Source organism: Brassica napus, chromosome C1 (assembly GCF_020379485.1).
Source record: "Brassica napus cultivar Da-Ae chromosome C1, Da-Ae, whole genome shotgun sequence".
NCBI classification, from domain to species: Eukaryota; Viridiplantae; Streptophyta; class Magnoliopsida; order Brassicales; family Brassicaceae; genus Brassica; species Brassica napus.
The window spans coordinates 44,940,676-44,953,740 of record NC_063444.1 but is presented as its reverse complement, the minus strand read 5'-3'; the positions used below and the strand labels follow the sequence as shown (position 1 = coordinate 44,953,740).

General features: G+C 36.4%; 2 protein-coding genes across 2 annotated transcripts; one reads left to right on the top strand and one right to left on the bottom strand.

Annotated features, from left to right (window-relative positions):
- Positions 1-1,486: 1,486 nt before the first annotated feature.
- LOC111201802 (E3 ubiquitin-protein ligase CIP8) lies at positions 1,487-2,194 on the bottom strand. Its single transcript, XM_022694131.1, has one exon. The coding sequence runs from the start codon at positions 2,192-2,194 to the stop codon at positions 1,487-1,489; it is 708 nt and encodes a 235-aa protein (XP_022549852.1).
- Positions 2,195-7,901: 5,707 nt separating this feature from the next.
- On the top strand, positions 7,902-9,937 carry LOC111202394 (peptide-N4-(N-acetyl-beta-glucosaminyl)asparagine amidase A-like). The gene has a single exon (XM_022695223.2). The coding sequence runs from the start codon at positions 8,001-8,003 to the stop codon at positions 9,753-9,755; it is 1,755 nt and encodes a 584-aa protein (XP_022550944.1). The 5' UTR covers positions 7,902-8,000; the 3' UTR covers positions 9,756-9,937.
- Positions 9,938-13,065: the final 3,128 nt, after the last annotated feature.

Sequence of the window (13,065 nt, the reverse complement as noted above, 5' to 3'; positions counted from 1 at the left end):
TCGTTAATTAGATAACAATGGAATTGAATGGGATTTCAAGTTGTTGTTTTTAAAATGGATCAAGAATCATATTCGTAAATTAGCTTAAATCTGGAAGCCAAACAACCTTGGAGATCTCACAATGCTTTTTCGTAAAATCAAACCGGTCCTTACCTCAGTGCTTGAGCATTTGAGTGCACATAAAGAGGTCACGGTTCGAACCGAGTAGGGCACTTTATTTCTTTTTTAGAATTTGTAATCATTTTAATACTTAAGGTAACAACAAAAAAAAAAAGCAAATAAGAGGTTGAAACAAAATCAACAATCCTTCATTACAGTACATTAACCTTGTTTTCTCTAAGTAATTTCTGCCAAAGCAATGTTCATTGAGGTCTGCCTTTTGATGAGTATGTGATTTGTGTTTCTAGAATCGAAATGGAGTTTCAGGTCCGTACGTACTTGTCGCTCCTCATATTGAACTGATCAAACTTTGAACTGTTACTATACTCTACAGGCTTCACCGTCTCTTCTCCTGCTGTTGTCTTTGGTTCTGTCTCTGTTGTTTTATCTCTATGGCGACGCCTTGATCTTGATCGCTCTTTATGTACCTTTGGTTGGAGAATCTCTCCCGAGGCATAGAACTGTGCATACTCCTGGAGTTTTGATGATGACCGGTGGTGCTTAGACGATGGATCCTTCATTGCACTACTTGATCTCAACTTCACGGTCTTATGTTCACTCGGTTTAGGCAAGTAGTGGGCATGTCGTGACTCAGAGACTGGTACTGGTGCAGTATGATGCCTTGGGAGTAAAGGTGGTTCTTGTTCGTCTTCAGGCATTTTGAGTCTATCTAGTGGCCTTAGATTGGAGCTGGCTTTGAAACGGGATGGGACTATGTGGTTGGCGAAAACCTCAAGTCCGAGCTGAGCTGCTGTATAGCATATGGCTAATGAGAAGTGAAACAAAGGCGTGAAAACAGAACACATTGCATCCTCGCTTGGTCCATCTCTGTATCCATCTAACATTTAATTTTCCCCCAGCTATTGTAGTAACCCCTGAATCACCAATCTTTCGGATGGCAAGATTCAAAGTGTCAGCGACGTAAAGATTGCCTTTTATCATCCACAGTGACTGACTCCTCTGGGATGATTAAAACGAGCCTCGCTTGGATTTCCATCTGCATGTCCTATCAAAACCAACCATATATTCTCATCAATTTATGGAGTAAAAGATCTAATGAAAAAGACATGACTATGTGAAAATGAGTGAAAAAGTAGAACTTGTAGTTGTAGATCCTCTAATATTGTCAGATAAGTCAAAACCTTAAACTTGTAGAACATTCAATGGTCACGAAGGTCATTCTCATTGTCCTGGAAAAGATATTATTAAGTTTGTCAAAAAAAAAAAATGTTTTGATAGATTTCTTGGCTTGAGGTTTAAAGGTCATTCCTCTGAAAAAGAAATTAACTTTGCAAGAAAAGAGGAGTAAACAGATTAAGAGCTGAATTCAATCCAAGAACCTTCTGTTTGGTTTTCTCTTCCTAGTTGATCGCCTCCTCGTCTCAACAACATGTTGATCGTTATTTTCTTCTCTCCCTATCATCGAAGAAGAAGCACTAGCAACAACAGTCAAAGGTGGTTCTTCTCTTGCTCTATTACTCTCATACTCAGCATCATCTGTCCGAAGCTGGAACCTACAAACAGGACACGAGTTTCTTGTCTCTAACCATGGCAAGATACAATTATCATGGTAACAATGTCCACATGGCAGCTTTTTCCCTATTTCACCCGTCACCATGGCATCTTTACACACAGCACAAACCAAACTCATCCTCTCTCCTTCCTCCACACAAGTAGAACCAATCTCGAAAGTCTCTAACGCCTCAACAGCTGACTTGGCAGCTGGTGGTGCTCCTCTCCTTCTACCACCACCGTTGTCTACTTGCAGTATATTTGGAAGAAAAGCGACGTCGTACCCAGCTAACCTGTCGATCATTCTCAGTATGTGTATTTCCCTTTGCCGACGGAGCTCGTTCAGCAGCTCTTCAAATCTAATTGAATCTTGGGGAAGTGGTGGCGGAGGCTCCGGAATCGCCTGGATTGACCTGATGAAACCTTTGTTGCATTCGCAACACAGGACCACGTGTTCTAAGGTTCTAACGGCGACATGTTTGTCGCAGTGGTAGCACCAGTCTGACTCTTGAGCTTCGGACATGGCTCTTTCTTTTCGTCAAATCGGGTTGGTTTTAGGTTAATGATTTGAGTTGTGTTTTCCGAACCATAACAGTAAACAGTAATAAGGTCATCATGCTATTTATACACAACTAAAATAACTCTTTGCCCCGAGGCGAAAAGGAATGTCCGAGGCGAAACGGAAACTACATAAAAAGGAAATATATGAATAAAAAAAAGGAAATAGAAGAATAATTTAGATCAATATAGTAACTTTATTTAGAATTTGTTTTTTCTTTCTCTTGGTCCAGATTCATTAATAGCTTTTCATTGTAGAGATTTACGTTCTTTTCACTTCCAAAAACTATAGAATATGTATTTTAGCAAAAAAAAAAAATTATAGAATATGTTCGTACCCTGAAAGATACAACTGCAAATTTGAAAAGAGAGACACGCACTATCATTTGATCTCTGCTGGAGTTGGATTTCACACACAAATTCGACTCACTGAAAAGCCCATCCGGATCAAGAAAATTTTGAACATTCACAGCCGAATTGATTAAAAACCAGCTGTTTCTCATATTTGTAAGGCCTCTTAATTCGAACTTGATGTGGCGAGCTCTAAAACAACAAAAAATCAGATAAGACCGAGTCAACAAAAAATCAGTTTCCATGGAAAGTATCTATTAATGATCTGAGGAGTTAGATGTGGCATGTACATCTAAGTATCAAAACTATAAGTCTATGAAATATTGTGAAATCCCTGTGTATATTCCTTTAGTTCAACGTTCATATATATACAAGACTCTTTCCTATTTATGATCCTATCGTATCTCTACCATATCTCTTCATATACAGAAACATAAATTAAGCCCAATATCTCTCTCCTCAAGTTGGTGATACGAAATTTCGTACACCCAACTTGGACATCAAATATTCAAATGTTGGTCGTGGTAAAGTCTTTGTGAAGAGGTCTGCGATCTGGTCCTTTGTTGAAATGTGGGGCGTGACAATGAGACCATCTTGTACTGCATCTCTTACTTGATGACAATCAACCTCTATATGCTTCGTTCGTTAGTGAAAGACCGGGTTTGCTGCTATATGAATTGCAGCCTGGCTGTCGCAATGAAGAGTGATCAGACGTGGATGATTGAACCCGAGTGTCTTCAGTAATGCTTTTAGCCATTTGAGTTCACGAAGAGTATACGCCATTGCTCTGTACTCGGCTTCTTTGTTTCTTGTTTCTTTGTCTTCCACGAAATTGGAGAACAGTCCAAGTAGACAATGTATGCTGACAGTGAGCGACGTGTTCTTGGACAAGCTGCCCAATCTGAGTCGCACTAAGCTGTGATGTTGAGATCGCTGTCTGACCGAAGGATGGTTCCTTGCACTGGTGAACCTTTAAGATAACGAACAAGCCAGAGTGCAACTTCCCAATGAGCCACTAACGGTTTCTGCATAAATTGGGACAGGATATGGACTGCATAACTGAGATCCGGTCTTGAGATAGTCAGGTAAATGAACCTCCCCACAAGACGCCGATATTGTTCGGGGTTGGCAAAGAGATGACCAGTGGCTGAGCCGAGTTTATGATTCAATTCGATGGGAACTGCCGAGGGTTTTGATCCAAGTAAACCTGCTTCGGCGATGATATCTAACGCATACTTGCGCTGAGAGAGACAAAACCCATAAGATCCTCCTCAGACTTCAATGCCTAAGAAGTATTTCAACTTGCCTACGTCTTTCATGTGGAAACATTTGTGCAGCTGAGCCTTAAATTTCTGAACATCTCCCAATTCGTTTCCTGCAACAATAGAATCGTCTACATAGACAAGAACATGTAGTATTGTTGGCATTGTTGCACCATTCTTATACGAGAAGAGTGAGTATGCGGTAGCCCAAATCGTTTACATAGAAAAGAACATGCAGGATCGTATCTCTACCATATCTCCTCATATATGGAAACATAAATCATAGCCCAATAGTCTATAAGAAGGAAGAGTTGAGATCATAAAAGATGAGCACTTACTTTTGGTATAAATCACAAACATTTTTTATTGAAAGTTCATTATTGTATTATTCAATCTTATCACAAAATATAAATCCAATTCATCGGTTCATTCTTAATAAAAAAATTGTTCATAAATAACTCGTAGAAGAATAGTATAGACAGACATAGTAACTTCATTTAGAATTTGTGTTTTTTTCTCTTGCTCAAATTCATTAATAGCTTTTTATCATAGGAGTTTGTGTTTTTCCTCTTACAAAGATTAATCATGTTGTAATAATGTTGTCTAGATGGCAACTATGAGCCCGTCAAGGCATCAAAAAAATCATGGTTCAAGCGATTTCTTATAAGTTCGATTTAAACTGCCTAAATCGGATTTAATTATTCTAAAATAGTTCAAATCGATTTAAATTGGTGTAAATTGATATAAATTGATGTAAATCAGTTAAGTTCCTAAAAATAATTTTATAATCATACTCAAAAAGTAAAAATATATAATATAAATATCTATAATATAATATATGAAATAATTTCGTAACGCCTCTAAGTTCCAAAATAATTGGCCTAGTTGCTAAGTCCATACATAACGTATATATACTATCTAGCGATTTCTTGAACATTATAAGAAAAAATTTGCTTTAAAGAGGATAAATAAAAGATATATTTCTATATACATATGCAAAGATGATAAAAGATATATGCATTATAATTTGAGGCTGAGCATTGGAGTTGGATTCACATGCAAATCCGATTCACTGAAATCCATTCCAATTAAGCCGACTTTAAATATTCACATCCCAATTGTGTAGTAGAGTCTTATCTTTAATACTACAGTCGTAACTAGGCCTTTTACATCGCCCATTAAAGTTCCTACCTTCGATGCGATTCATGGGGCCGTCGGATGGTGCTAACTGCTTACCACTATAAGTCCCGGACAAATAACCACATAATTAGAAAACACGAATAGATGATTAAAGATTCATTTATTCATTTATGTTTTTATGAATTAAATTTTTTGAGTCAGTGAATCTAAACTAAATATTTAAATATTTAAAATACTTTTAGCTTGGTGTAAAAAATAATATCAAGCATCGATTTTATAAAACAGTTCAAGAAGATGTATTCAGACGTAAATCTTTCTAAATATACACATAGATTTACCGGATATAAAATTATCCATATGATTTTTTATATCTTATTAGTATTTTTGTGACTAGCTTCTTATAAAGAACATCTGAAAGTGTTTTCACTTAAAAAAATTTCACATGAAGATATCTCTTAATAAAATGTTGTTATTTTGGTGAAAGTTCTACGTGCAGTGGGAGATATCTTTCCAAACTTCTCACCATCTATATTAATAAAAAAAATTAAAAATGAAAAGAAAAATGCAAAATGAAAAGAACCTACTATTTTTTATTCTGACACACACGGAAGGAACTTAGACCATGTTTAACCCAAGATTTTTAAATTTTTAGAGTGGGGTTCTTAGCGGAAGTTAAGAAACAGCTTGTTTAATTTCCGCTGAGAACATCATTATCCAAGTCTTAAGAACATCATTATCCAAGTCTCTTGGATAAGTCTCTTAACATAATTATGATTAAAAAAAAAAAATTGTAAAAATACAGGAGACGTCTCCTAATTTGGTATTACAAGAGACGTCACTTCCTCTGTCTCTTTTTCTCCATCTCTACCGTCTCTCTAATCTCTCTCTCTCCTTCTCTCAGTTGGATTCTTGAACTCATCTTCCCCATCCACAACCATGACTGAGGTAATTCAAAAACTCACATCTTTTCTTGATTGATTTCTTTCCAGGAATCTATTCGAATTACCAAAATCTTAAATCTTTTTGGAAACTGTCTTATCTTGTTAATTTGAAATTGATCTGAAGTCTTGTAGAGAGAGGAGAAGTCTTCGAAGTTGAGACCGGCGTTTCCAGGCTGGATGTAGGACTCGACGGTGGACTTGAGGTCGGAGAGATTGGCGTTGAGGCCGAGACGAGAGAGAGCTTGGCTTAGCTCCTCGAGGGTTATGAAACCGTAGCCGTTGTGATCAATTGATATAGCTCTGAGAAATTAGACAAAGTTTTGACATTTTTTGGTTTATAAACCAGTCAAGGTCAGGCTATTGTTAGATCACAGTAATCAATTTGGCTGATTGTATCTTCTCCTTGCCTGTTCTCATTCTAATATCTCCTTTTACCAATGTGACTACAGTAAACTTAGAGTTGATTAATAGATTTTGAGCTTGCTTTTGAGATATTCGCTTTGTGGTTTTATGATCGAGGCTCAAGGCCTTGTAAAAGAAAGAGATCTTTGTCCTAGACTTGTTTCGTTCTTCTCGACTTGTTTCTCTTGTTGCACCGATCAGTTTTTTTCTAGGTTCTGGTCAAGCTTAATATTGAGTTCTCTTTTACTTTTTCTTACACAGGCATTCTTGCTTGCCTTGATGGGTATATGAACATAGCAATGGAGCAGACAGAGGAGTATGTCAACGGCAAGCTCAAGAACAAATACGGTGATGCCTTGGCGCTTAGAGATGAGTACTTTGCTGTTGATGATGATGTGGAGCAGACAGAGGAGTACTTTGGAGCAGACAGTTGGAACAACAATTGCAGGAGTGTATATTCTAGTGGGAACAGTAGCTAGACAACACACAGGACCTGCTCTTGCTGTATCGTTCTTCATCGCTGGAGTAGCAGCTGCTCTCTCCGCTTGTTGCTATGCTGAGCTTGCTTCTTGTTGTCCATCTGCTGGCAGTGCTTATCATTATGCTTACATCTTCTTGGAGAAGGGTATGTACTAGATAGGATTCTATTGTCAAGCTTTTACTGAAACGATGTTTAAGCTTCTTGTGGACTTAGCATCACGTAAGCTTCTTGTGCCTTTCATGCATTCTTGTCATGATCACAGTTACACATACTCAATGATTGTTGATCTGGAAATCTTATTAACTCTCTGTTTCTTGTTCATGTTTATAATTTTTTTTTTTAAGAATCCATAATTAAGAGACTTGCAATAAACCATTTAAATGTTCAAATCTCTTTCTAAGTCTCATAACTCACTTTTACACTTTAAAAACTATTAAAAATTAATTAAGAAACCCTTTAAAGAGTTTTGGGATAATGATGCGAACAACCTCATTGGGGTTTTTTGCTCCTAGATTCTTAAAATACATATATGTGTATGTATATATTATATATGCGTATGTAATTGCGGGATTCTAAGCTTTACGGAAAACCCAACCCCGCAATTACATACGCATATATAATATATACATACACATACATGTATTTTAAGAACCTAGGAGCAAGAAACCCCCAATAAAATTGCTCTAAGAACTTCATACTAAGAATTCCGGATTAATCATGCTATTATATACAACATGTGTCACTTTCCCAATTAGTTTATATTTTATTTGTTTTAAATTTAATGGCACTAATAGTATATATTAATATTAAATCCATTAGGTATCCAATTGAGAAATGGTTCCTTGCTGATGTTGATGATCTAAGTACGAATGGCCTAAAGTGTCTTTTTGAATATTTTATCCAGAAAGAAAATAAAGGTGCACAGTAAAACTAGCCAATACATTGCATTTATTAAAATATAATACAGAACTTAAAAATTTATTTAATGCAATCTTTCTCGATAGAGTCCTTTAATAGTACTTAGTAGATTATGTTAGTCAGTGATTAGTCTCTTAAGTTCCCAACAAACAATCATTATCCAGCTTACAAGAAACATAATTAACTTAGAAGATCTTCTGTTTCCTTGGATCCTTAACTTTTACATCATTACCAGACACAGACAAAAAAAAAAAAACGTCGGTCAGTCATACGATCATGGCCTCTCTTCCTCCACTCATCTTCTTCTTCACCCTCCACTCTCTTCCCACCCTCTCCGTCGCCGATCACCGCGAAACCACCAGATCGCGTTTCAAACCACCACATTTCTCCCCTCTCCTCATCTCTCCTCCATCCCAAAACGCCACCTCACCTACTCGCTACCTCGAGGTCAAAAAGCCTCCCGTCCTCCCCGATTCTCCGCCGCCACCGTGCTCTCACCACATCCTCCACCACGAGTTCGCCTACACCTACGGCAAACCTCCTGTCCTCACCAACTACACTCTCCCCTCTCACTGCCCCTCTCTCGAATTCTCCAAGATCGTCCTCGAATTCAAATCCACTTGCAAAGGAAGACAATTCGACCGCATCTTCGGCGTTTGGCTCGACGGCGTCGAGCTTCTCCGCAGCTGCACCGCTGAGCCTAGGTCAAACGGCATCGTTTGGTCTGTCCAAAAAGACGTGACTAGGTATCACTCTATCCTCGTCAAGAACCAAACTCAGACTCTCGCTGTTTACCTCGGTAACCTAATAGATAAAACCTACACTGGCGTCTACCACGTGGATGTCATCTTCCATTACTATCCTTCTTCTTCTGGTTACATCTCTCCTCGAGCTGATATGATCCTCCCCGTTTCAAGAAACCTTCCCTTAAACGCTGGACTATGGTTTGAGATCGTTAATTCTAGTTACAAGGAAGTAGTGATCCCTAGGAATGTGTATAGAGCTGTTCTCGAGGTTTACGTTTCTTTCCACGAGAAAGATGAGTTTTGGTATGGGAATCTTTACAATGACTTTGTTACCGCAAACAATCTCAGTTCTCCTGGTAACGGACCTTTTAGAGAAGTTGTGGTTACTCTCGACGGCGAAGTTGCCGGTGCGGTTTGGCCTTTCCCCGTTGTTTTCACTGGAGGGATCAATCCTTTGCTATGGAGACCCATCACAGCTATTGGCTCTTTTGATTTGCCGAGTTATGATATCGAGATGACGCCTTTCTTGGGGAGTTTGTTGGATGGAGAGGCTCATAAGGTGGGGTTCAGTGTGACTAATGCGTTGAATGTTTGGTATATAGATGCGGATTTGCATCTTTGGTTGGATAAGGAGAAGGAGGTAGTTGAAGGGAAGGTGTTGGAGGTTAGGAGAAGCTCTCTTGAGGTTAGTTATGCTTCAGACTTCAAGGGTTTGAATGGTAACTTCACAACCAAGGCGAAAAGATCGGTACATTCGACAGGGTTGGTGAAGTCCTCTCACGGTGACATTATAACCAGTGCTAGTCAGGAGTTCACCTATGTAAACAAAATGGTTTTAGGTAAAGATGGGAATATGCAGATTATAGATCAGTTGATCCAAGCTGATGACCGTGTTCACGCCGAGAGAGAGTCCAGAGAAATCTACACGGCGAAATCCATCAAGAGTTTTCCTTTTTACCTATACTCTGACTATTTGGAGGGACAGAATCACACGTCGAAGGAGGTTGCGAATGTCACGATGGGATTCAACGAGGAGAGATCATGGAGTGACGATGATGGATTGATGAGAATGTTCAAGAGTAAGCTGGAGAATAAGCAAGAAGCGCAAGGGGTTATGGTGGTGAAGAATAACTTAGTGGTCAGTGGATATGGGGGCACGCAACAAGTGTATAACTATGTTGGAAGTGACCAGTGTTACTTCCGGAACATTAGTAGCTTCAACTACACCTTTCAATATGATAAGGTTGAAACCATTTGCAAGAAGAAAACATCGGATCTGACTTGACATATGAGAAGAGACAGAGGCCTTGTTCTTGCTTTGAATGAGTTCAAGGAAGGAAACATCACAAATAAGTTTTAAAAAAATAGTTTCCTTATGTTTCTTATCTTATTTTCAGACACTATGTCTCGGTCAGAATTTCTGAATTAACTGTCTTCCCCATCAGCAAGGCTTATCATGTTCTGACTTCTCTGGGAATAAACACATGAGTAGCAATGGAACCGGTTGAACAGGGTAAATGATTTGATAAACCTATTTATTTGAAGTAGAAGAAGTCAGTGCGAAACACTCTGGTTGTGATAGTAAACCGATCAATTTGAATAGTTATCAGATTCAACCGGTGTATAGTTATTTAGATTTTGAGACGATCAAGCTCGTTCGAATCACATAGTCCACATGAATAGTTATTAGATTCAACCGGTTTATAGTTATTCAGATTTTGAGACGATCGAGCTCGTTCGAATCACATAGGCGGCAGGCCACATGATGTGGACAAGGTTGGAACTCAAGAAAACAAGAAGATATCCATGGTTTAAAACTTTTCCATATGATTTTCTATGTTTTGAAAAGCCAAACAAAACTATTATCTCATAACTCAAATGAACATCCTTTCAACTAATTTAGCACTCCTTACTTCTTTTGGGCGATATTAGACTTGTGATTCTTTAGCCTAACCTACATATAATCATAGGCCGGTAGCACATGTACCTGATTTTATGATATTGGGATTTTTTAAAAAAAAATTATTTATGTAAGCATTTACCCATATATTAAAATGTGCTACACCTTTTTAATATAATTTTAAATTTTCTTTTTGAAATGGTATAAAATTAATATTTTAAAACAAAATGGAAAGGATTAAGGCCTAATTTATACGTTGTAAAGACAATTGAAATAGCAACATAAAAAGTTATTCCCTCAGTTTCACAAAGAATGTTTCTTAGACATTTTTCACACATATTAATAAATTGATTGAAATGCATTTATGTTTTCATTATTATCATCTATTTAACTAATAGCATTTTAGATAAATAAATTTAGAGTTAATTAGCTCAAAACCAATGAAAGACATGAAAATTAGGTGTATACCTAAAACAATACAACTTTAGGCTGCAGAGTATTTCAGAGTGATGCTAAATGACTTTTCTATCTTTTTGTAAACTACTTTCGTTTTGACCATTAGGAAAGTAGGTTTCTAGGTGTGCAGCAGTAGGATTTGAAAGATATTTTATAGATTTAGTTAAAATTTTGTTTATATTTTTTTGGAGAGAGAAAGAGAGAGAAAACCCATGTAAATAATCGGCTGAACTTTTTGATATCTCTTTTTTTTTGTAAAAGAACTTTTTGATATCTTTTCCTCAGTTCTTTTTTCCATATCTACTCCTCCGTCGTGTTTTTATCCGACAAGATTTTTTCAGCAATCGCATGGAATCCTTAACGACCAAGATGGCACGGCAATGCACGTTATTGTGTTAAATTCTAGGAGAAGCTTTGTCATTTTCCTTTTATTAACAGTGGCCACAATAAACATTAAGGATTATGATCTTTTTGTTATTATTGTAAGTTTATTTTTCCGCCCAGATTCCTCGTTTGTTCATCGTGAATAAGGGTGTCATAGGCATCAGATTTGAGCTTTTCTTCCTATTATAACCAATAATTTTATCCAAAGGTAAGAACCTAGATCAATGATTATCGCTGCTAGTTTTTGCTAGATTTAATTCATGCAACTTCTTTGGCAGTGTAGCTTTTTGTGGTAGCAGAAATTTTCGGTGGTTACGCAAGTACACATCAGGAATTGATAATGAAAGACATATGTATGGGTTAAAAGCTTGCATATAAACGATATTAAGGGCCAATAACAAAAGGTGGACGACTAATTATATATTTTCATTGCTAACATATTATTTACACATATATTCTAATATATAACCGTGTATAAAATATAATAGTACATATCAATAAAAAGTTAGGTAAATGAGGCAATATAAAATATGCTGGTTACAAGCTAGTTAAAAGAAGTTTAACATTCAAAATACAAATATCATTTGTAAATTGTATTAGAAAAACATATGGATAATTTCAAACGTTATACTAAGATGGTATAGCCGGCTAAAATTTTTAAGTGTTTTTAGGCATAATACTAGTTTCAACAAAAGGATATACAAATATTTGAAAATGTAGTTAACTGGATAAAATAGGCAAAGCTCAGCTAAAATTAATTTTTGCTTGCAATAAGAAAGGTTAGACGTCTAAATGACTTAGTATCACCAAAACGTGTTTTACCTTAGGCTGTGTACAACTAATTTAATATTTGCCTTGCTAACACATTATTTAGCTTATGAAATATAATTGTAGCATATTAATTTATAATTAGTTAAGTGACTTATTATAAGATACGCTGGTTATATGTTAGTTAAATGAAGTTTGATTGTTCAAATTAGAAATATCATTGTAAAGTGTATTAGGCAATCATATGACTAATTACAAATGTCATACTACATGGTGGTGTATAGTCGGCTAAAAACATTATGTGTCTTTTTGAAAGATTATATTAGCTTTAACAAAACAAAACACAAAATACTTGAAAATGTTGTTAACCGGATAAAACAGACAAATCTCAACTAAAAATATTAACTTCACTTCAATGATACATGTTAACTGACACTATAATACGATACACAATTATACCGAGACACAATTAGATCTTAAACCATATAGACAATTTCATTAAACCTAAGACATGATAGATGGAGAAGAAATATAAGCCAATTATTAGATGTCCAGTTCTCCTTGTGGATAGTTACAACATTTTTTGGATGGCTAACACAATTAATGAATAAGTCAATAATGAGATTAGCTATAAATTACCATACCTTTACACTTTATAGTTTTCACCATAAATTGAAACTCCTAAACCTCCTACAGTCTATGATGTAAGATTGCTTGTTAAGTTTGTAGTTAGGTGTGTAATTTGTTTAATAGCTTGTTAACGATAATGAGAAACCAAACTTTCAATTATCCAGAATTCACTGTTATGATACAATAATTTTCTGACTATCCATCTAATAAATTTTACGGTTAATAATTTTGTGAGCTGGTCATAAATTTAAGCATCCAAATACTTCATATACAATAATTATTGCCTTTAGTTACAACTAGAGAACCCACTTCTTTGTTGTTATAATCAAGATTAAATTTCGTACTGGTTTAATTGCAACTGTGAATATGATCAATTTCTTTGGGTTAAGGGCGTTGAGAATTTGTAGTTATCACCAAGAGCATGGAGGCTACCAAATGTATCAGTCCGCTGCCGCGC